A 21,147-nucleotide genomic window follows, 5' to 3' on the forward strand; every position below is an offset into this window, starting at 1 on the left:
GGCCATTTGCCAAGACAAACACATAAAAAGCTCTCTCCTTGTCTGAGCAAAGATAACAGCACCCAAGGAGTCATTCTCAGCTTTGCACAATGTCACAGACACCACATGGTCAGATTGCTCCCAAAGCTGTTGTCTTATTCTTACTTCTGGAGGCTCTCAGTATTGTTATTGCTACACTCCCTTCGCAATCTCACCCGACCCACTTTGGAATAATTTCCCCTTGCAGACTCAGGCATTAAAGCTGAGTCTCTTTGACAGTTGCTATCTGACATCGTCTGTTCATGTCTAAAATGTGCAGGAATCTCAGTAATTATTTCACTACTTGACTGTATCTGATTTAATCTTGCACTTATTCCAGAGTTCGCAAGTTAGGACTGAAATAAAAGGTTAATTCTTGTCGGGTAAGACTTTTTCAACTTTTGGTTCAAATGCAGAGTTACACCGGGGCAGAGAAGTGTTACAACAGAACATTGTGCATACTCTAAAACAGAATATGAAACAAAATATCAGAAAGAGAGACAGACTGAACATACAGCGGTGCAGGGAAAGACTCAGTGAGAGATCAGAGCTGGAGGGAGAGATGGATATAGAGGTGGAGGGACAAACACACCAGAAGATCAGGGATGGCAGGATAGACATATTAGAGGAGTAGAGATGGAGGGAGAGACAGAAGGATCAGAATTGGAGGGAAGGACAGATCGAAGGATCACAAATGGAGGGACAGACACACTGAAAGACCTGAGATAAAGAGGAATAGCTCACTGAAGATTAGCAGATGGGGGGATAGATGAAATGAATTTATTTGCAAACTTAGTTTATTATAGAAAAAGATTTTAAGTCCAGATTTAAGGAGTTCTCATTACAGAGGCTGTACATTAGGTGAGCACCCAGTACATTGCAATATCCACAAGCATTCAGCGTGTAATGCCCGGGCTCAGGGTGAATTGTAGGATTTTCCACAAAGTCAATTTTCTTCATGCACAACACGTTCAGTGAAGGTTGGACAGGGTCACCAGGGTAATTGGATACAGATGGTGTTATTACGCTATTTTTTCCCATTCCTTGCCTTTTGGGTCTTCCCTAAACTTGGAGCATTGAAGTTGGCTAGCAGCCATCTCAAAATACCCAAGAAGAATTGGATTTTCTTTGGTGTTGGCACAGAGACACAATTAGTACCAGGGGTCTGGAGCCAAAGATGTTTCTAGAAAGACTTTGTGTCCATCCGATTGAACATTATTGACAGGATCCAAATGGGTAGCTGCCAGACAGGGATTAGCTCTTTAACTGACGAACAAGACTGGGTTTTACTGGAAAGTTCTAAAACATTTTTTAACCTTCTGTGCTGTAACCATTCTGTGTTTCTGTTACACACAGTTAATTTCCAATGTGAAAATTAATGTGCTTGACTCGCTCTGAGATTTTGAGTCATTTTGCAGCTCAGAAGGTTACATGATTTAATGGAGGCAGTTTGAGTCAAGGATAACACAACCTGATTTTCTCTGTTATCTGTGGTAAGGAATGCTACATAGGCTGGTAGTTTTCCTAATATCACGATCAAGATCAGAGGTCGAAGCATGGAGAATGGTGGTTACCAATTCATGTCTAATTCACTCTGAGGGGCAGCCTAATGATACATCAAATACTGCTGATGGTTTAGGTTCAATTCTCATTTTACTTTTAAGGATGTAGAATGGGAATAATCTGCTGGAATGGGACATATGTGAGGTTACTGCTCTGGACTTGGCTGGGTGAATACTATTTTTCAGAAATCATTATGTTATTGCACGACAGTGTAAACAGCAAATCAGCAATCTGTTTTACATTGTCATGATTTTTATTTCCTTTGAAGTCAGTGGCAATTTTAACTGGGAGAGAATTAAACTGGGCTGCTGATTCACTATCACTGTCTTTTACACGATATATAATACAAAGTTAAAATGGATCCTCTACGCAAGATTGTTTCCTAGAATTCATTCAGATTTATTTGTTCCGCCCACACTAATGCTGCAGTGAATTTAGATATTGATTTATTCAGAGCCGGGCTGCCAGATACAACAACGCAGATGAAAAGTGAGGGGCTTTGCCCTTGGAGAGTGTAAATTTCCGCTCTGAGATGGAATCTACATGGCAGCAGTTGCTTGAGTGGAAACAGCCAACCATGATCTGCAAAGATGGGTCAGGAAAACTGACTTTTCAGAAGAGTAGACCTCCCTCATGTAATCAGGAGCATATTTGATGATTATAACTGGATGAGGGCCTCTATTGGTGGAGGACATTAGCACTTTGAGTTTTGCTCCTCCATGTGCCAAAATGCATCTGGTACAGAGCACAGCACTGAAAGGGGAAGCACAAGTTACTTTGGTAAATGAGTGGCTCAAGATACAACTAGCTACTGTGGAACTGGAAACCTTGGAACTCCCTCCCTAACCGCACTGTGGGTGTACCTACACCACAGGGGCTGCAACAGTTCAAGAAGGCAGCTCACCACCACCTTCTCAAGGGCAATTAGGGATGGGCAATAAATGTCAAGTCAGAGAGGCTCAATCCCACGAATGAGAAAAAGAGTCATGTGTTTCAGACTAGGACTTGGGGTTGTCAAGGGATATTGATGGTGTGATTCACATTCTTGAAGGACATAATGAACCAGTTGAGCTTTGCAGTAATCTGGACCCTTCGTGGTCATTTTGTTCCTGCAGCTACCCCACAAGTCACCAGAACTTGTATTTATGCATCACATTTCCTCATCTTAAGACACCCCAAAATTAAAAAAAAAAATTGTTCATATAATATAAATATCGCTGGCAACGCCAAATATGGTAGTACTGCTCAGGAGCTGGTTACTGTTGGATTCCTTCACCAGCACCTAACTAAGCAACAACCTCTATCACCTAAAAGTACAAGGGCAGCAGGTTCAATGGAATATCAAGGGCAGAATTTTACCTCACCCCAAGGCGGGTTCAGAGCTGGGGTTGGAGGGGTGGGGAGGGGGCGGTGTAAACTTGAATGGATAGGATTCCCCCTGGGAGCCCACCCACCAAAACCCAGATGCAATTTCATGCTTGGGCAGGCAGGGTCACAGGCGGGAAAGCTACCCATTCACTTATTAAGGCCGTAAATGGTCATAAGTTGGGCACTGACCCATGAGATGACGAGCGCCAATTGCTCACCATTCTTAAAATTTTACCCAAGGTTCTCTACTAAGTAACTGACTATCCTGACTTGGAACAGTGGGTGGTAATTTCCTTCCCTTCTGTGGTGTGTTCACAGTGGCGGGAGGCGGCGGGCCAGTCGCTGATGGTGCGATCCTATGGTCCTGCCATTGTCAATGGGGCTTCCCATTGAATGCCCCCCTTGATGCCTGGCATCCTGCAGCGGGGATGTGTCATTGGCAGAACCATAAGATCCTGCCGGCGTAAATGGCAGCAAGATTTCAATGTATATTGCCGTTCCTTTACTGTTGTTGGGTGTAAATCCTGAAACTCCCTCCCTAACAGCACTGTGGATGTAGCTACACAGTAAGAGTTTTAACAACACAGTGTGTTAGCTTTTATTGGTGGAGGGATTGGGTTTCGGAGCCATGATGTAGCTGTACAAAACTCTGGTGCGGCTGCACTTGGAGTATTGCGTACAGTTCTGGTCACCGCATTATAGGAAGGATGTGGAAGCATTGGAAAGGGTGCAGAGGAGATTTACCAGGATGTTGCCTGGTATGGTGGGAAGGTCTTATGAGGAAAAGCTGAGTGACTTGAGGCTGTTTTTGTCAGAGAGAAGAAGGTTAAGAGGTGACTTAATAGAGGCATACAAGATGATCAGAGGATTAGATAGGGTGGACAGTGAGAGCCTTTTTCCTCGGATGGTGATGGCTAGCACGAGGGGACATTGCTTTAAATTGAGGGGTGATAGATATAGGACAGATGTCAGAGGTAGGTTCTTTACTCAGAGTAGTAAGGGCGTGGAATGCCCTGCCTGCAACAGTAGTGGACTCGTCAACATTAAGGGCATTTAAAGGGTCATTGGATAAACATATGGATGATATTGGAATAGTGTCGGTTAGATGGGCTTTACATTGGTTTCACAGGTCGGCGCAACATTGAGGGCCGAAGGGCCTGTACTGCGCTGTAATGTTCTATGCTGTATGTTCTAACACCAGGTTAAAGTCCAACAGGTTTATTTGGTAGCAAATGCCATTAACTTTCGGAGCGCTGCTCCTTCGTCAGATGGAGTGGAAATCTGCTCTCAAACAGGGCACAGAGACACAAAATCAAGTTACAGAATACTGATTAGAATGCGAATCTCTACAGCCAACCAGGTCTTAAAGATACAGACAATGTGAGTGGAGGGAGCATTAAGCACAGGTTCAAGAGATGTGTATTATCTCCAGACAGGACAGCCAGTGAGATTCTGCAAGTCCAGGAGGCAAACTGTGGGGGTTACTGATAGTGTGACATGAACCCAAGATCCCAGTTTAGGCCGACCTCATGTGTGCGGAACTTGGCTACCAGTTTCTGCTCAGCGACTCTGCACTGTTGTGTGTCGTGAAGGCCGCCTTGGAGAACGCTTACCCGAAGATCAGAGGCTGAATGCCCGTGACCGCTGAAGTGCTCCCCCACAGGAAGAGAACAGTCTTGCCTGGTGATTGTCGAGCGGTGTTCATTCATCCGTTGTCATAGCGTCTGCATGGTTTTCCCAGTGTACCATGCCTCGGGACATCCTTTCCTGCAGCGTATCAGGTAGACAACGTTGGCCGAGTTGCAAGAGTAGGTACCTGGTAGATGGTGTTCTCACGTGAGATGATGGCATCCGTGTCGATGATCCGGCACGTCTTGCAGAGGTTGCTGTGGCAGGGTTGTGTGGTGTCGTGGTCACTGTTCTCCTGAAGGCTGGGTAGTTTGCTGCGGACAATGGTCTGTTTGAGGTTGTGCGGTTGTTTGAAGGCAAGAAGTGGGGGTGTGGGGATGGCCTTGGCGAGATGTTCGTCTTCATCAATGACATGTTGAAGGCTCCGGAGGAGATGCCGTAGCTTCTCTGCTGCGGGGAAGTACTGGACGATGAAGGGTACTCTGTCCACCGTGTCCCGTGTTTGTCTTCTGAGGACCAATGGGACCCTGTGTGAAAACCTCTCCGGCTATGTCGAGGGCATCCTGAAACCCATTGTACAAAGAACCCCCAGCTTTTGTCGCGACACTATGGACTTCCTACAGAAACTCAACACACATGGAGCAGTTGAACCAGGAGCACTCCTCGTCACAATGGATGTCTTGGCACTCTACACCAGCATCCCCCACGATGATGGCATTGCTGCAACAGCCTCAATACTCAACGCCGACAATTGCCAGTTTCCAGATGCAATTTTACAACTCATCCGCTTCATCCTGGACCACAATGTCTTCACCTTCAACAACCAGTTCTTCATCCAGACACACGGAACAGCCATGGGGACCAAATTCGCACCTCAATATGCCAACATCTTCATGCACAGGTTCAAACAAGACTTCTTCACCGCACAAGACCTTCAACCGATGCTATACACTAGATACATCGATGACATTCTCTTCCTTTGGACTCATGGTGAACAATCACTGAAACAAGTATATGATGACATCAACAAATTCCATCCCACCATCAGACTCACCATGGACTACTCTCCGGAATCGGTTGCATTCTTGGAAACGCGCATCTACATCAAGGACGGTCACCTCAGCACCTCACTGTACCGCAAGCCCACGGATAACCTCACGATGCTCCACTTCTCCAGCTTCCACCCTAAACACGTTAAAGAAGCCATCCCCTACGGACAAGCCCTCCATATACACAGGATCTGCTCGGATGAGGAGGATCGCAACAGACACCTCCAGACGCTGAAAGATGCCCTCATAAGAACAGGATAAGGCGCTCAACTCATCGATCGACAGTTCCGACGCACCACAGCGAAAAACCGCACCGACCGCCTCAGAAGACAAACATGGGACACGGTGGACAGAGTACCCTTCATCGTCCAGTACTTCCCCGCAGCGGAGAAGCTACGGCATCTCCTCCGGAGCCTTCAACATGTCATTGATGGAGACGAACATCTCGCCAAGGCCATCCCCACACCCCCACTTCTTGCCTTCAAACAACCGCACAACCTCAAACAGACCATTGTCCGCAGCAAACTACCCAGCCTTCAGGAGAACAGTGACCACGACACCACACAACCCTGCCACAGCAACCTCTGCAAGACGTGCTGGATCATCGACACGGATGCCATCATCTCACGTGAGAACACCATCTACCAGGTACACGGTACCTACTCTTGCAACTCGGCCAACGTTGTCTACCTGATACGCTGCAGGAAAGGATGTCCCGAGGCATGGTACACTGGGGAAACCATGCAGACGCTATGACAACGGATGAACGAACACCGCTCGACAATCACCAGGCAAGACTGTTCTCTTCCTGTGGGGGAGCACTTCAGCGGTCACGGGCATTCAGCCTCTGATCTTCGGGTAAGCATTCTCCAAGGCGGCCTTCACGACACACAACAGCGCAGAGTCGCTGAGCAGAAACTGGTAGCCAAGTTCCGCACACATGAGGACGGCCTAAACCGGGATCTTGGGTTCATGTCACACTATCAGTAACCCCCACAGCTTGCCTCCTGGACTTGCAGAATCTCACTGGCTGTCCTGTCTGGAGACATTGTCTGTATCTTTAAGACCTGGTTGGTTGTAGAGATTCGCATTCTAATCAGTATTCTGTAACTTGATTTTGTGTCTCTGTATGCACTGTTTGAGAGCAGATATCCATTCCATCTGACGAAGGAGCAGCGCTCCGAAAGCTAATGGCATTTGCTACCAAATAAACCTGTTGGACTTTAACCTGGTGTTGTTAAAACTCTTACTGTGCTTACCCCAGTCCAACGCTGGCATCTCCACATCATGGTGTAGCTACACCACATTGATTCCAGCAGTTCAAGAAGGCAGCTCACCATTACCCTCTCAAGAGCAGTTTAGGATGGGCACCAAAAGCTTCCCTTGCCAATGACGGTCATATTCCAAGAACAAATTATTAAAAAAAACACTCCAAACTTCAGAAGCCCTTTCCACACAAATTTGGTTTACCACTGAATGAGATTTAATTTCAGCTTAGGGTGAAGCTGATTTTAAAGAGTTAGCTTGGATCCCTTGGGTACTTTAAAAACTTAAAATAAAATATTTTTATTGTTCTGAGAGTGTTTATTATGATTGGGGAAAGCAGAGCAGGGGCAGTGTAATTCCAGTCTTGTTAGTTACACTCTGTACTTTATTACCATTAACCTCAGACTATTACTGCATCTTAAAACAAAGCCAACTGGAATAGGACAATTGCCAACCAATCAGAACACTGCTCATGTAGACTGTATCACCTTGATTCCTGCTTCTCAACGGGATAATATGTGGAGTATGACATCATGAGCCCATTTTACGCAGTCCATGGACAATAAGCTATTGTGAACTATGTGCCAACTATTGATCAATGGAAAAACTCTGTACAATATCCAATAATTTTCAAAGATAACCAAACACCTCCATCATTTACCTCTAGCCTGATGTTGTCTACAGACAGTGGTGACCCCAGCCCAAAGCCTGCCATCCTGATGATGATGTGGAGATGCCGGCGTTGGACTGGGGTGAACACAGTAAGAGTTTTAACAACACCAGGTTAAAGTCCAACAGGTTTATTTGGTAGCAAATACCATATGTCGATATGCGCGATCTTCTTGGAGATCCTCTCCACTTGGAGCCGGCAGTTTGCGGTGTCAATGGTAGTCATGATGTGGAGATGCCGGCGTTGGACTGGGGTGAACACAGTAAGAGTTTTAACAACACCAGGTTAAAGTCCAACAGGTTTATTTGGTAGCAAATATCATGATGATGATACAGCATTCCCCCATGACTTCAAGTCTCATTTTGAGTGATTGTCGTGAGGGAGAATCTTGAACCAAAATGTGGATTGACTGAATTCTGTTCCGATACAGATGCTGTCAGAGTTGTTGAGTAGCTTTCTGTTTTTATTTTTCGCTTTCCAGCACCTACATTATTATTTCTTGATCTCACTATCAGTCAGATACTTTTCCAACACCAACTGTTGTTGTAGCTATTGCAACTGGACACTCGTCTGTGTGAAAATATATTTTCCGATCAGCAGTATTGCTTATGGGTTGATCACTCTGAGTCTGCATTTTTTGGTTCAATGCCCAATACTTCTCAGAACATAAGAAATAGGAGCAGCAGTAGACCACGTGGCCTATCGAACCTGCTCTGCCACTCAATACGACTATGGTTCACCATTCAATACAATCAAGGCTGATCTTGGGACACAACTCCACTTTCCCACCCAGAGCCAAATTTTCCACCTCACTCATGGCTGAGATTCTCCAGTCCTGCTGCTGAGCATCAAATTCTTTGTTCTTGCTAGCAGTGGTGGCAGGGTGAATTACATCGGACAATTCCGGCCCAAATATCTGTCTATCCCAGCCTTAAATATATTCAACAGTGGAGTATCCGCCACCCTCTAGGGTAGAGAATTCCAAAGATTCATAGTCCTTTCTGTGAAGAAATTTCTCCTCATCTCAGTCCTGAATGATCGAGCCCTTATCCGGAGACTGTGCCCCTGTGTTTTAGATTCCTGGAGCAGTGGAAATAATCTCTCACTGTTCACCCTGTCAAGCCCCTTCAGAATTATAGGCTACAATGAGATCGTTTCTCATTCTTCTAAACTTCAGAGAATATAAGCACAATTTACTCAGCCTCTCATCATGTGACAACCCCCTCACCTTCGGGACCAATTTAGTGAACCTTCGCTGTACTGTCTCCAATATAAGTATGTCCTTTCTTAAATGTGGAGATGTAAATTGCACACACTACTCCAGGTGAGGTGAGACCCAAAATGCTGTACAACCCTAGCAAGACTTCTTTATTCTTGACTCCAATTCTCTTGCAATGAAGGCCAACATGCCATTTGCCTTCCTAATTGCTTGCTACACCTGTGTGCTAATCTTCTGTGTTCCTTGTGCAAGCACACCCTATCTCTTTGAACATCAACACTTACAAGTTTCTCAATTTTTAAAAAAATATTCTAATAGTTTATCCTTATGACCGAAATGAATAACTTCACGGAGGGCATCATGGTGGCACAGTGAGGGCGGCACAGTGGCAGAGTGGTTAGCAGTGCTGCCTCACAGCGCCAGGGACCGGGTTCAATTCCTGACTTGAGTCACTGTCTGTGTAATGTCTGCATGGATTTCCTCCAGGTGCTCTGGTTTCCTCCCACAGTCCGAAAGGCATGCTGGTTCAATGCATTGACCATGCTAAAAGAAAATTATCTTCAGTGTACCTGAACATGCGCTGGAGTGTGATGACTCGGGGACTTTCACAGCAACTTCATTGCAGTGTTCATGTAAGCATACTTGTGACACTAATAAATAAACTTTAAAATTTTAAACTTCCTGTATTATGCTCCATCTGCTATCTTGTTGATATTTGGCCTGCTATAAAAACAACAATCCATTTTTCTATCACCTTTAACACAGTAAAATTTCCTAAGGAGTTTCCACAGGAGACTTATCAGACAGCATTTGATACCAAGCCACATAAAGATATATCAGAAAGGGTGATCACAAGCCTGCTCACGAGAGCTAAGTGTCCTAAAACAGCAGAGAGAGAGATGCAGAGGTTCAGGGAGGAATTCCACAGTTTAAGACCCAGGCAGCTGAAGGCAGAGCCATCAATGTTGGGAGTGATTAAGGTTGGTGATTTCTCAGAGGTCAGAATTGGAAGAACACAGTGTTATTGGAGAGTTGTAGAACTGGAGGTGGCTACAGAGATAGAAATGGGCCAGTCGTGGAGAGATTTAGCTGAAGGACAGTCATTTTAAAATTGAGGATTTGCTGGACTAGAAGGCAATGTAAGTAGCGTGCATAAGAGTGATGACTAAAGGAGACATGATGCAAGTCTTGCAGGCAGCAAGAGTTTTGTTTGAAATTTGGGGAAGGCAAACCGCCAGAACATTAGAATATCATGTCTAGAGGTAACTGAAGCATGGAATTTATGGATGTAGAGAGGGAATATGACCCTCTGATCTGAGAATATGACATTCTGATCTGAAGAATGGATTAGCTTTTACCTGAAGTACCCGTCGGTCCTGTTCACTAGATGTTAGTGCTTTCTGAAGCTGAGAAATTCGGTCCTGTAGTACTGTTGCTCCAGCACTCGTGTCCGAGAGAGTCAGCGACAGACTCTGTACCTTGTCCTTCAGGTGACTCTCACCTTCCTCAGTTTTGGCCAGGGTCATTGTCAGCCGGTCAAGGGTGAGCTGGAGAGAGGTGGCCTTCGTCTCACCATCAGCCACTTGATGCTGAAGCATCTCAATTCGGTCTTGAAGGACTTGGACTTCCGTCTCACGGTCGTCCAGCGTCAACTGCACCCTCTGCAGCTCGCCCTCTAGGGAGCGCCGTAATAGCTCCAATTTGGTGATACGACTCTCAGATGCTTCCAGTGTGTCTTTGAGCTTGCGCTTGTCGGCCTCCAGCTTTGTCTCGTTTGCCTTCATCTTATTGATCTTCTCCTGCAGTTGATAAATGTTAGAGATAAACATCACACTTCCAATCTCCTAGATTGGCATAGTTACCTTAAGCATGCAGGCTTCATGTCAATCCCTGGCATTATTATCACCATCATTGTTACCATGAGGCTATGCTTCTTTAGTTTTGAAAAGATGGTTTTCAAAATTTGAACTGACTGGAAATTTTGAAATTTGAAATGATACAGAGGCCACCTTCAAGGTGAAGATGAAAATCAAACAGATCACCTTCAGGGAAGTGTGATAAGAGAGACATTTCCTGTAATTCAAACACCCATTGAAATTCACCACTGTTTAAGGAAGAGACACGACAATGTAAAGCGCAGGGTATTAAAATAATGGCTGCTACAGACAGACCCACTCAAAACCTTTAGCAAATACACAATAGCCGAAGTATAACATGCCAGGCTGCAGCCACTGTAGAGATTGCAGAGGTTTCAGCAGAGGAAACATGAAAGCTGGGCTCTCTCTCTCTGTTTCTCTCATTTGGAACAAGTGTATTACTTAGTTCAGAAGCTAATGTTATGAGAAAACTACCAACGAACCGAGATCTTGTGATAATTGCAACATCTTCTAAATCTGACAGCATCCACAAAACCAGCTAATCTATTCATTTGAGGAGAGGCTTAATTGGTTAGGATTATTTTCATTGGAGTTTAGAAGAGTGACAGAGGATCTCATTGAAACTTATAAATTCTAACAGGATTAGACAGGGTAGATTCAAAAAGAATGTTCCCGATGGTGAGGGAGTCTAGAACTAGGGGTCATAGTTTGAGGATAAGGAGTAAACTTTTTAGGACTGAAATGAGGAGAAATTTCTTCACCCAGAGAGTGGTGAATGTGTGGAATTCACTACCACAGAAAGTAGTTGAGGCCAAAATGTGTGATTTCAAGAAGAAAATAGTTATAGCTCTTGGGGCTAAAGGGATCAAGGGATATATGGGGAGGCAGGATCAGGATATTGAACTTGGTGATCAGTCATGATCAAAATGAATGGTGGAGCAGGCTTGAAGGGCCAAATGGCCTACTCCTGCTTCTCGTTTCTATGTTTCTATGTTTCTAAAACAGCCGCAATGTTTAAAAATTGACACCTCAAGAACAGGTTAACTGTGGATTGTTTTAACATATTTTACTGGATTCTAACTTCCCTTATTTCTGATACTTGTGTGTTCAAAATTGTGCTTTTATGAGTTTTCCCTCAGATTTCAGAGTTAATAAATTTGCTCTTTGACTCAAGACTTGTTTCATTGGCTCCTTATTACTCACAGCTTAATTGGTTAAATACATTCTGATTTTCAAAAAGCCATATCTTCGTGAAAAAGAAGCTTAACACATCTTTGTTGCGGCCAACTGAGGAGGCTGAACAGAGGGGCGCCAGTTCATTCTTTCTCACCTGGTTGTGACAATTTGAAAGGCATCAGCCTTCCCATTGTTCATCTTTTTCCTTTCTTCTTTCATAAAAGCAATGACTATGGGTTCTTTCTTCCTTCTCGGTTATCTTGTGCCAATCAATATTCTTGAACCATGGGAAGTAGGGAAGTTACCTGGTTCTCAGCCAATGCCTCTACTTGAATAAGAGTGGCCCTGAGTTAGTCAGTGTCCTACTGTAAAATAGCATGTACTTATTTGGGATTTATATGGGCAGACAGCGGCGCAGTGGGAATATCACTGTGTTGGTAATCCAGGTCCAGGTTAATACCCTCGGGAACAGGGTCCAAATCCCATCATAGGTAGTGGTGGAATTTAAATTCATTAAAAAAAACTGATATTGAAAACCAGTCTCAATAATGGTAATCATTATAGAATCCCTACAGTGCAGAAAGAGACCATTCGGCCCATCAAGTCTACACCGACTCTCCGACAGAGCAGATCCTATCCCCATAAGCCACATATTTACCATGCTAATCCTCCTAACCTACACATCTTTGGACAATAAGGAGCAATTTACCATGGCCAATCTACCTAGCCCGCACATCTTTGAACTGTGGGAGGAAACCGGAGCACCCAGAGGAAACCCATACAGACACAAGGAGAATGTGCACAATCCACAGAATTTATCAATAAAATCCCATCTGATTTGCTAATGCCCTTAAGAAGAAGGGAATCTTCTCTGAAAGAAGCTTACCTGGTCTGGTAACTCCAGACCCAGAGCAATGTGGTTGACTCTTAACTGCCTTATGAAATGGCCGAGCTGTTCAAGGGCAATTAGAGATGGACAACAAATGTGAGCCTCGCCACATCCCATGAAAATAATCTTTAAAATCTTCTCATAGTGATATGTCCAATGTTGAGATATAGATAACATGGAGATGAGCTAGTGGCCAATCATGCTGCCCTATACTGCAGCAAGTGGATTAACAGCTCAATTCAACAAGCTGACGTGGTAAACTATCATCAAATTTAAAAAAAACTTATGCTGGATGAAGGCAATAAGATCATCTCAAATAAATGATCAGTCTTAGAATACAGAAACAAAGGTGTAGCCAATGATAGATTTGGATGCTGTGAGCATTGAACATGAGAAATTTAGTTCCTGGGTGTAGAGGTCTCAGGCATCTATCTACCCATTAGCAGCAAACTGATTTGGTCCAATTTCCTATATTTTGACAATTATCATAATTATCATAATTCTCCATGCAAATTTGTTCAAGTCATATAATCAATTCAACCCAATCTCCAAGCCATGCATTTGCAGCTGGTTAATACACTCCTTTCCTCACCGTGGGTAGTACGGTGACACAGTGGTTTGCACTGCTGCCTCACAGCTCAAGGGACCTGGGTTCGATTCCCGGCTTGGGTCATGTCTGTGTGGAGTTTGCATATTCTCCCCGTGTCTGCATGGGTTTCCTCCGGGTGCTCCGGTTTCCTCCCACACTCCAATATGCCAGTTAGGTTGATTGGCCTTGCTAAATTGCCTTAGTGTCCCGGGATGTGTAGGCTAGAGGGATTAGCAGGGTAAATGTGTGGGGTTGTGGGGATAGGTCCTGGGGTGGGATTGTGATCGGTGCAGACTTGATGGGCCGAATGGCCTCCTTCTGTACTGTAGGGTTCTAGGAGGTGCTTGAAAGCAGCCCAGAGGAAAGTAAGGCTTCATGTGAGGCAACAGTTGGCGTAGAACCATAGAATCCCTACAGTGCAGAAAGAGACCATTTGGACTGGAACCCGAGTCCCTGACGCTCTGAGGCAGCAGTGCTAACCATTGTGCCACATGCCTTGTAAAATTCCTCTATCAAAAATGAGAAGAATATAAAAGCTACATTTTAGTGGCTTATTAGTTATAGAACCACTACAATGTAGAAGGAGGCCATTCAGTCCATCGAGTCTGCAACAACTCTCCGAAAGAGCATCTTATCCATACCCATCTCCCTTCCTGCCCCACCCTATCCCAGTAACCCCTTGCATTTACCATGGCTAATCTATCAATCCTGCACATCTTTGGACTGTGGGAGGAAACCGGAGCACCCGAAGGAAACCCATGCACACACAGGGAGAACGTGCAAACTCCACACAGGCAGTGACCCGAGACCGGAATTGAACACAGCCCTTGGCACTGTGAGGCAGCAGTGCTAACCACTGTGCCACCCATTATAAGTTATGTAAAATTTATTTCAAGCACAAATATTAAGTAATTGCACCAGTTGCTGCAACGCTTAAAACTCATCAAGTCACAGACAAAATTTTACGCTGGTGGGAGTTTGCGGTCCTGTCGGAATCATTGGACTGTTGAACAGCTCGTCGCACTATATGGCTCCACCCTGGCCTTGAGGACTTTCCTGTCTCAAGTTTGTGTGCAGCCAACAATGGGAGAAAGCAAAGATCGGATGGGTTCCAACTGCCTTCAGTGTCTTCTATGAAATTGAATTGGTTTCAATAATTTTCAACGCCACCTTCCAAATATTTTATTGGTCAATACTGACAGCCTTCAATTACAGTGAAAAGAAAATTAACTTTCCTTGTGAAATATTGAGGGACTGAAATCAGTATGAATTCTTCAGCTTAATACAGGGATGGTGACCATCCACATTGGACACTGGCCACCAATTCTGCCCAACCTTTCCTTCAGGAACCATTACCTGATGTGCTCGCTTCTCTCCCTCACATGAATGCAGGTTTCGTTCCAATGAGGCCACCTGTTCAGCCAGGGCCTTCTTTTCTCTTTCTCCACGCCTTATAGTTTCTTCTTGCAGCATGAGCGTAGTTTGAGCATTGTTCAGCCTCCCATCTAACGCACGCTTCCCTTTGAAACAAAATATTGATATTAGAACTTTGCACATTATTCTTTGGAACAATTTGGAAATTTAAAAGCAGACCAATGAATACAACAGGGTAAAATATGAGAGAGACTGTGAGATACTGTGCACAGATTTGGTCTCCATTTTTAAAGAAGAAAATAGTCTCATTGTGGGCAGTACAGTGAAAGTTCACTAGATTGCTCCCCAGGCTGAGAGGATTGTCCAATGATGAGTAAATTGGACCTAAATTCTTTGGAATTTAGAAGAATAAGAGATAATCTCATTGAGGGGAATTTCATAGTAACTTCATTGAGGTGTTAATGTAAGCCTTACTTGTGACTAATAAATAAACTTTAACTTTAAGGGGCTTGACAGGGCAGAAACTGAGAGGCTGTTTCCCCTGGCTGGGAAATATAGAACACGGGGTACTTTCTCAGGAGAAGAAGCTGATCATTTAGGACCGAGATAAAGAGGAATTTCTTCACTCAAAGCATTGTGAATCTTTAGAATTCTCTATCCTCGAGAGTTGTGGATGCTCCATTGTTGAAAATGTTTAAGGCTGAGTTAGACAGATTTTTGGTTTCTCTGGGAATGAAGCAATGTGGTGGGCACATGGGAAAGTGGAATTGAAGCCCAAGATCAGCCATGATTGTATTGGATAACAGAGCGGGCTCAACAGGCTATGTGCCCTACTCCTATTTCTTATGTCCTAATGTCAATAACACTGGTTCAGCTTCAAGTGGAGTACCTCATCCACTTCTGGGCACATTTCAGGAAGGATGGTGAAGGCATGAGGAAGAGTGCAGAAAAGATTCATGAGAATGTTTCCAGGGATGAGGAATTTCAATTACCTGGAGAGATTGAAAGTGTTAGTGCTGTGCTCATTGGAGAGGAGAAGATTAAGAAGAGTTTTGATAGTGGTGCTCAAATTCATGAGGGGTTTGGTGAGGGTAGATGGGGAGAAACCAGATGGGAAGGATCGAGCACTGGAGGACATTGATTTAAGGTGACTGGAAAAAGCAGAAGGGCGACATGAGGAAAAATGTTTTTATGCAACAAGTGGTTAGGATCAGGAATGCACTGCCTGTCAATGTAATGAAGGAAGATTTAATTGTGGATTCAAGAAGACAATTGGACAGTTATCAGAGGACGAAAGATTTTCATCATGATAGGAAAAAGGCAGGAGAGTAGGGCTGGACAAGTCACTTTTGCAGAGTGCTAGCACAGATGTGATAGGTTGAATGGCTTCTCACATGCTGTAATCATTCTTTGATTCCATGGTTGTTACATTGTCCAAGTGTTGTCAAACTAACTTAACACTGACCATTAATCCAGCACAGGAATTTCTAGGCCTATATGGCTCAGTACTAAATGGAAAAATGCCCTTGACTTCCAGGGGCCCTGACCTTCACTTTCTCAAAAGGGATGGCCGCAATACTCCCAAAAAAATTCAAAGTTCCCAATGAGCAGGAGAATGAGATTAAGTCCCGTCAGTTTTTTTAGCAGGATTTCCAGAATGAATCTCTGACACTCTGTGCATACAGAGTGCCCGAGCATGATTCACTTTGGAAATCTGTGGATGGGGCCCATTCCCGCCCACGAGGCCGGCAACATAGTGCTCAGCAGGCCACTACGCATGTGCCGATCTGTCAGCATGGAAATTGGCGCCTGCGTAGTGGCCCCCCCCCATTGCCAGCCTCCAGATTGCTGGCCAGCCCTGCAAACCCCCTATCACTGGCTTTCTGGCTCTCTCACCCCCCAATTGCTGGTCTCCAAGCCCTCCCCGACAAGTCCCTATGTCCCCTCCCCCACCTCCCCCTGCCAGCCCCGATCTCCCCAACACCCCCGCCCCGGGCAGCCCAGAACCCTCTAACTCAGATGGCCAGCCCCGATTACCCTCCCTCCCTCTCTCCCCACCGATCTTCTGGCAGAGTGGCAGCAGGTCCAGGCTCCAATGAGCAACCCCCCTCCCCCCCCCCAATATATTCCTCCCACTGCTTGGTGGGCAGTGCCAAGGCACCTCTTAGGCAATGCTAGTTTTCCCCTTGGGGAATGCCAGGCTGCCACTGCCCATAGGGCACCCCCCCCTTACCCCCAACTCCTGGGGTGGGCTCAATGGTTCTCTTCTCTCGGGCCGCCTGTTCCCCTTTGGTGAGGAAGAGACGCTAATGGGCCCGGAAAATTCAGTCTCAGGCCCGCTAATCATTTGGAGATTTCCATATGATAATCAGCTATGCGCCAGAGCTGATTAAGCAAAAACGTTAGGGGCGATTCTCCCAGCCTGCTGCTGCTTGAGTAGCGCAGCGGGCCAGGAGACATCAGTGTGGGTCATTCTGCGGGTTTCCTGCTGGGCTTCATGGCCTCCACGCATCTCGGGAAGAAGGTTTTTTCACGTAATCAGCTCTGCACTGGAAATTGGCATGGAGCTGATTATCACATGGAAATCTCCATTTCCATATGATTAGCAAGTCCGGGACTGATTTCTCCAGGCCCGCTGGTGTCTCACCCCTCTCTGCCACCGGGAGTGGTTCCCTCCAGCGGGGTTTACTCCTGCTCACCACTAACAGGGAACAGGTGCCCAACCCCACTGGTGACTAACTGCCTGAATTTCTCTGTATTCCTTCGAGCAGCACCTTTCCTTTGTTTGGCACCCTCCACACGAAAGCATAGCTGAAAGGGGCAGCTCAATAAATGGGGGGAATCATGAGATTTGGCTGGCTTAGCAGCACAGTGCCAGGCTCCAAGACCCACAGTGGAACCCTCCAGAAAGTTAGAGTGAAACTTTCTCATTTCTTTTGCAGAGTGGCGCAGCGGGTGGGAAAAACAGCGTAGAAGCTGCTGAGCCCAAGGGTGGCTCTGCCGCCATTTTGTTCGGGACTTTGTTTAAAGAACAACATCATGCTGGCAGCAACTTCGTTTTTAAAAGATCAGGGTGCCCTTTTAGAAATTAAAAATAGAACGCTCTCCCCCACCCATCATGGACCGTGCCCATTCCCCACCCACCACAGAATACTCCCTCCCCCACCCTCAACAGAACATCCCCGGCACTACCCCTGGGCACTGCCCCTGGCATTGCCTGGGGAGTGCCAGAGTGCAGTGCCTGAGGAAGTGACAGGGGACAGTGCCAGGGTACTGCCTGGGCATGACCCTCTCCCCCCTGGGTGATGTAGTTATCTGCACGCTTTTGGTGGGATCTGTTCGCCAGGTACACGTCATGGGGGACCTGTCGTAATTCACGTTGATGCGAGGAATGGGCAACCTAATGGTGAGGAGGACTATCAGGTGTAAAGGCCTGATAGTCATATTTAAATGCATTCAAATTGGGATCCCGATGTGAAATGTGATTGGCAGGGACAATTAGAATGGGAAATCTCACCGGCCTAAACCGTGTTTTGGGGCTCTCGCAGGATTGCTCGCTCCTGCCTGTGATCCTTCCCCCCAGCCCCCGAAAACTGAGTGCAAGTTCTTCCTCATAGCGTTCCTATCTACAGTTCTCCCATTTTTTCACTGACCTTCCTCTGCCTCAGTGAAGGATTTCTGGAGCTGCTGAACACGTGCATTTGTCCGGTCCCGGTCAGTTTCCATCTCTGCAAGCTGCCTTGCCAGGTTAGCCAGGTGAATTTGAGCCTCATCCTAAGGTGGAAAGCAAATGACCAGCTCTTAAAACCTCCTCCTGACTGGATGCATTGCAGTCAAAGGACATGCAGAGCCTGACTGTGCGCACGGGCCAAAGATGGGCAGAACCGTACCAAACCCCCAGCTTTTATCACGCAAACAGGCACCTTGTCAAGCCAGGGGACAAGTATCATTGAAATATTTTGAAAGAGAGATGTCAGATTTGTGCACCTTTAGGCTGGAAGGTGCTTTTTCCTATTTGGAAGAATTCATTTTTATTAGGTAATAGACTTTGTTGCAATCTTGGGGCTCTTGCCTCAGAATCTGAAAGTTGCATATTCAAACCCACTCTGGTGATCAGCCACATAAGTTGGTCTATACTACAGTGCAACTCTGAGGAAGTTGCTGCGCTATTACAGGTGTTTGTCTTTCTATGAGGCATTAATGCTCGGTTGTAGGTCTGTCTATTCCAGTGACATGCAAAAGATCCCATGCCACAATTCAAAGCTTTCCTTGGTGTTCCAGTCAATCAACTTTATCAAAAAAAATAAATGAACTGATCTTTCATGTTATTTTCAGTTCTGAGATCTTGCTGTGTTCAAGCTGGTTATTGTGTTCATCTTCCCCAGAACAGTGACTACACTTCAAATAGTAATTTTCTGCATGTTAAGGTTTTGGCTTGTCTTGTAGTGCCATGTAGAAGATTTTCTTTCTCCTAAAGATATTTTTTCACTATCCTGAGGACATTCTGAAGTTATTTCCCTCTCTGGATAAGAATGCATCTCTCAAGGTTTCCTTTCCTCGGCTTTTATTATGCACACAAGTGTCAGATTCACTCTCTGGCACTTAGTGTGTGCTATCATTTGCTGAACAAAGAGACACCTCACTCTTGTTCTGCTTCCCAAGACAGATCGAAGTTAAGAATAGAAGCAACCAAAAATCATTCTGCCACACTCCTTCCTCTTGGAGTACCACAGAATGGGATTAAGTTGCTTCAATTTGAAACCACAGTGTGTTTGGAAGCACAAAACAGGAGGAAGGTATGGTGGCACAGTGGTTAGCACTGCTGCCTCACAGTGCCAGGGACCCGGGTTTGATTCCTGCCTTGGTTCACTGTCTGTGAAGAGTTTGCACATTCTCCCCGTGTCTGCGTGGGTGTCCTCCAGGTGCTCCAGTTTCCTCTCACAGTCCGGAAAATGTGCTAGTTAGGTGCATTGACCCAAACAGGCATCAAAGTGTGGTGACTAGGGGAATTTCACAGTAAGTTCATTGCAATGTTAATGTAAGCCTTGCTTGTGACTAATAAATAAAATTTAAAAAAAGGTGTCTCACTGCAGATGTTTGAGAATAAAATTCTTCAACAATATATGTGAAGAGCTGATCAGTCACTAAGATTGAGGTAATTTGATAAGCTGCCTTGTCCTTCCTTTCTTAAGCCCACTAGGCCAAAGTTCCTCCAAAAGTGGCTCCCTGCCCTGGCCCTGAACTTGTATCTTTCTTTAGTTTCTCTCCCATCTTCCTTCATGCATTCTCTGAGCTTATCTTGTCCATGATGCCCATCTCTTGCTCCTTTGACCCTATTCTCACTGAACTGCTGAACATATAACTTCCCCTCCTGGTCCCCATGGTAGTCAATGTTGTTGATGGTGTTGTCCTTCTTTCCTTTAAATCTGCCTTCATCACCCTTCTCCTAGGGGAATTTCACAGTAACTTTATTGCAGTGTTAATGTAAGCCTTACTTGTGACTAATAAATAAACTTTACTTTTATTTTACATAAAACAACCCTTGATCCCACTGTCTTTGGAAACCACTGCCTCAGCTCCAACCTCCCTTTCTTCTCCTTGAATCCATGATTCAAATTGACCCCTACTTGAGGGAATTCAGTAGCTGCTCAGAGTTGTCCAGCCAAGGATGTGAAATTTTGAGTATGGGAAGCACCAGGACTACATCTGGAAGGTATACGTGGGGAAAAAAATCTGCTTGAGCTGGGTGTATGTCTTCAGACATCCCTACTTTCTCAGTTGCCAAACTTTAAAATCCAAGCATTCATCACCAAACTATAATTACCTCAGTTTCTCACCAACTCTCTTCAACGTTAGTGGTGTACTGCACCATGGGCCTTTACCCTTCCCATTAAAGGAAGCACTTAGGTTTGATTATGTTGAGATGGCAGATGAAGACATCTTCTCCTCCCCTTCTTTCACACTGCAATCCTCACAAAAAGATGAGAGTTTGTACTACAGCTTGCTCTGGGATCCCTCCACCACAAACTGATGCAACATCAGTGTGGTGGGAGGACAAATGAGCTCCATAGAATTTTAGAAGTATATTGGGTTTTATTCATAAAATTCCATCAAAACCGAACATGCGGTTCAAAAATGGAGGAATCGTACAGGCATGATTGGGTGCACCTACACACCATGGACTGTAGTGGTTCAAGAAGGCAATCCACCACAACCTTTTCAAGGGTAAACAGGGATGGACAATAAATGTTGGCCCAGCCAGTGACACCCACACCCTTGAATGAAATTTTTAAAACTCCCATGTGGACTGTGATGTTTAGATGTGCCTCCTGAGTCTATGTACTTGACACCCAAAGGCATTCTTTCACATTTGGCCTCTGGAGGAGGTCACCTTGGATCAGTGTTGAGTGATTAAACAGCCAAAATCTAGCCTGACTTTAATGGCTTCTTGACCAATATT

General features: G+C 45.2%; 1 protein-coding gene across 1 annotated transcript in view; it reads right to left on the reverse strand.

The window, feature by feature from the left end:
• crocc2 (ciliary rootlet coiled-coil, rootletin family member 2) overlaps window positions 1-21,147 on the reverse strand; it is a 266,817-nt gene that overhangs the window by 75,850 nt on the left and 169,820 nt on the right. Inside the window, exons 27-29 of the mRNA XM_078210134.1 lie at window positions 18,341-18,461; window positions 14,670-14,833; window positions 10,141-10,581 (exon numbers count right to left, since the gene is read on the reverse strand). Of these exons, the coding sequence (XP_078066260.1) occupies window positions 10,141-10,581; window positions 14,670-14,833; window positions 18,341-18,461 (726 nt within the window). The remainder of the gene's footprint in view (window positions 1-10,140; window positions 10,582-14,669; window positions 14,834-18,340; window positions 18,462-21,147) is intronic.

This window comes from Mustelus asterias, chromosome 3 (genome assembly GCF_964213995.1).
Source record: "Mustelus asterias chromosome 3, sMusAst1.hap1.1, whole genome shotgun sequence".
In the NCBI taxonomy this organism is placed as follows: domain Eukaryota; kingdom Metazoa; phylum Chordata; class Chondrichthyes; order Carcharhiniformes; family Triakidae; genus Mustelus; species Mustelus asterias.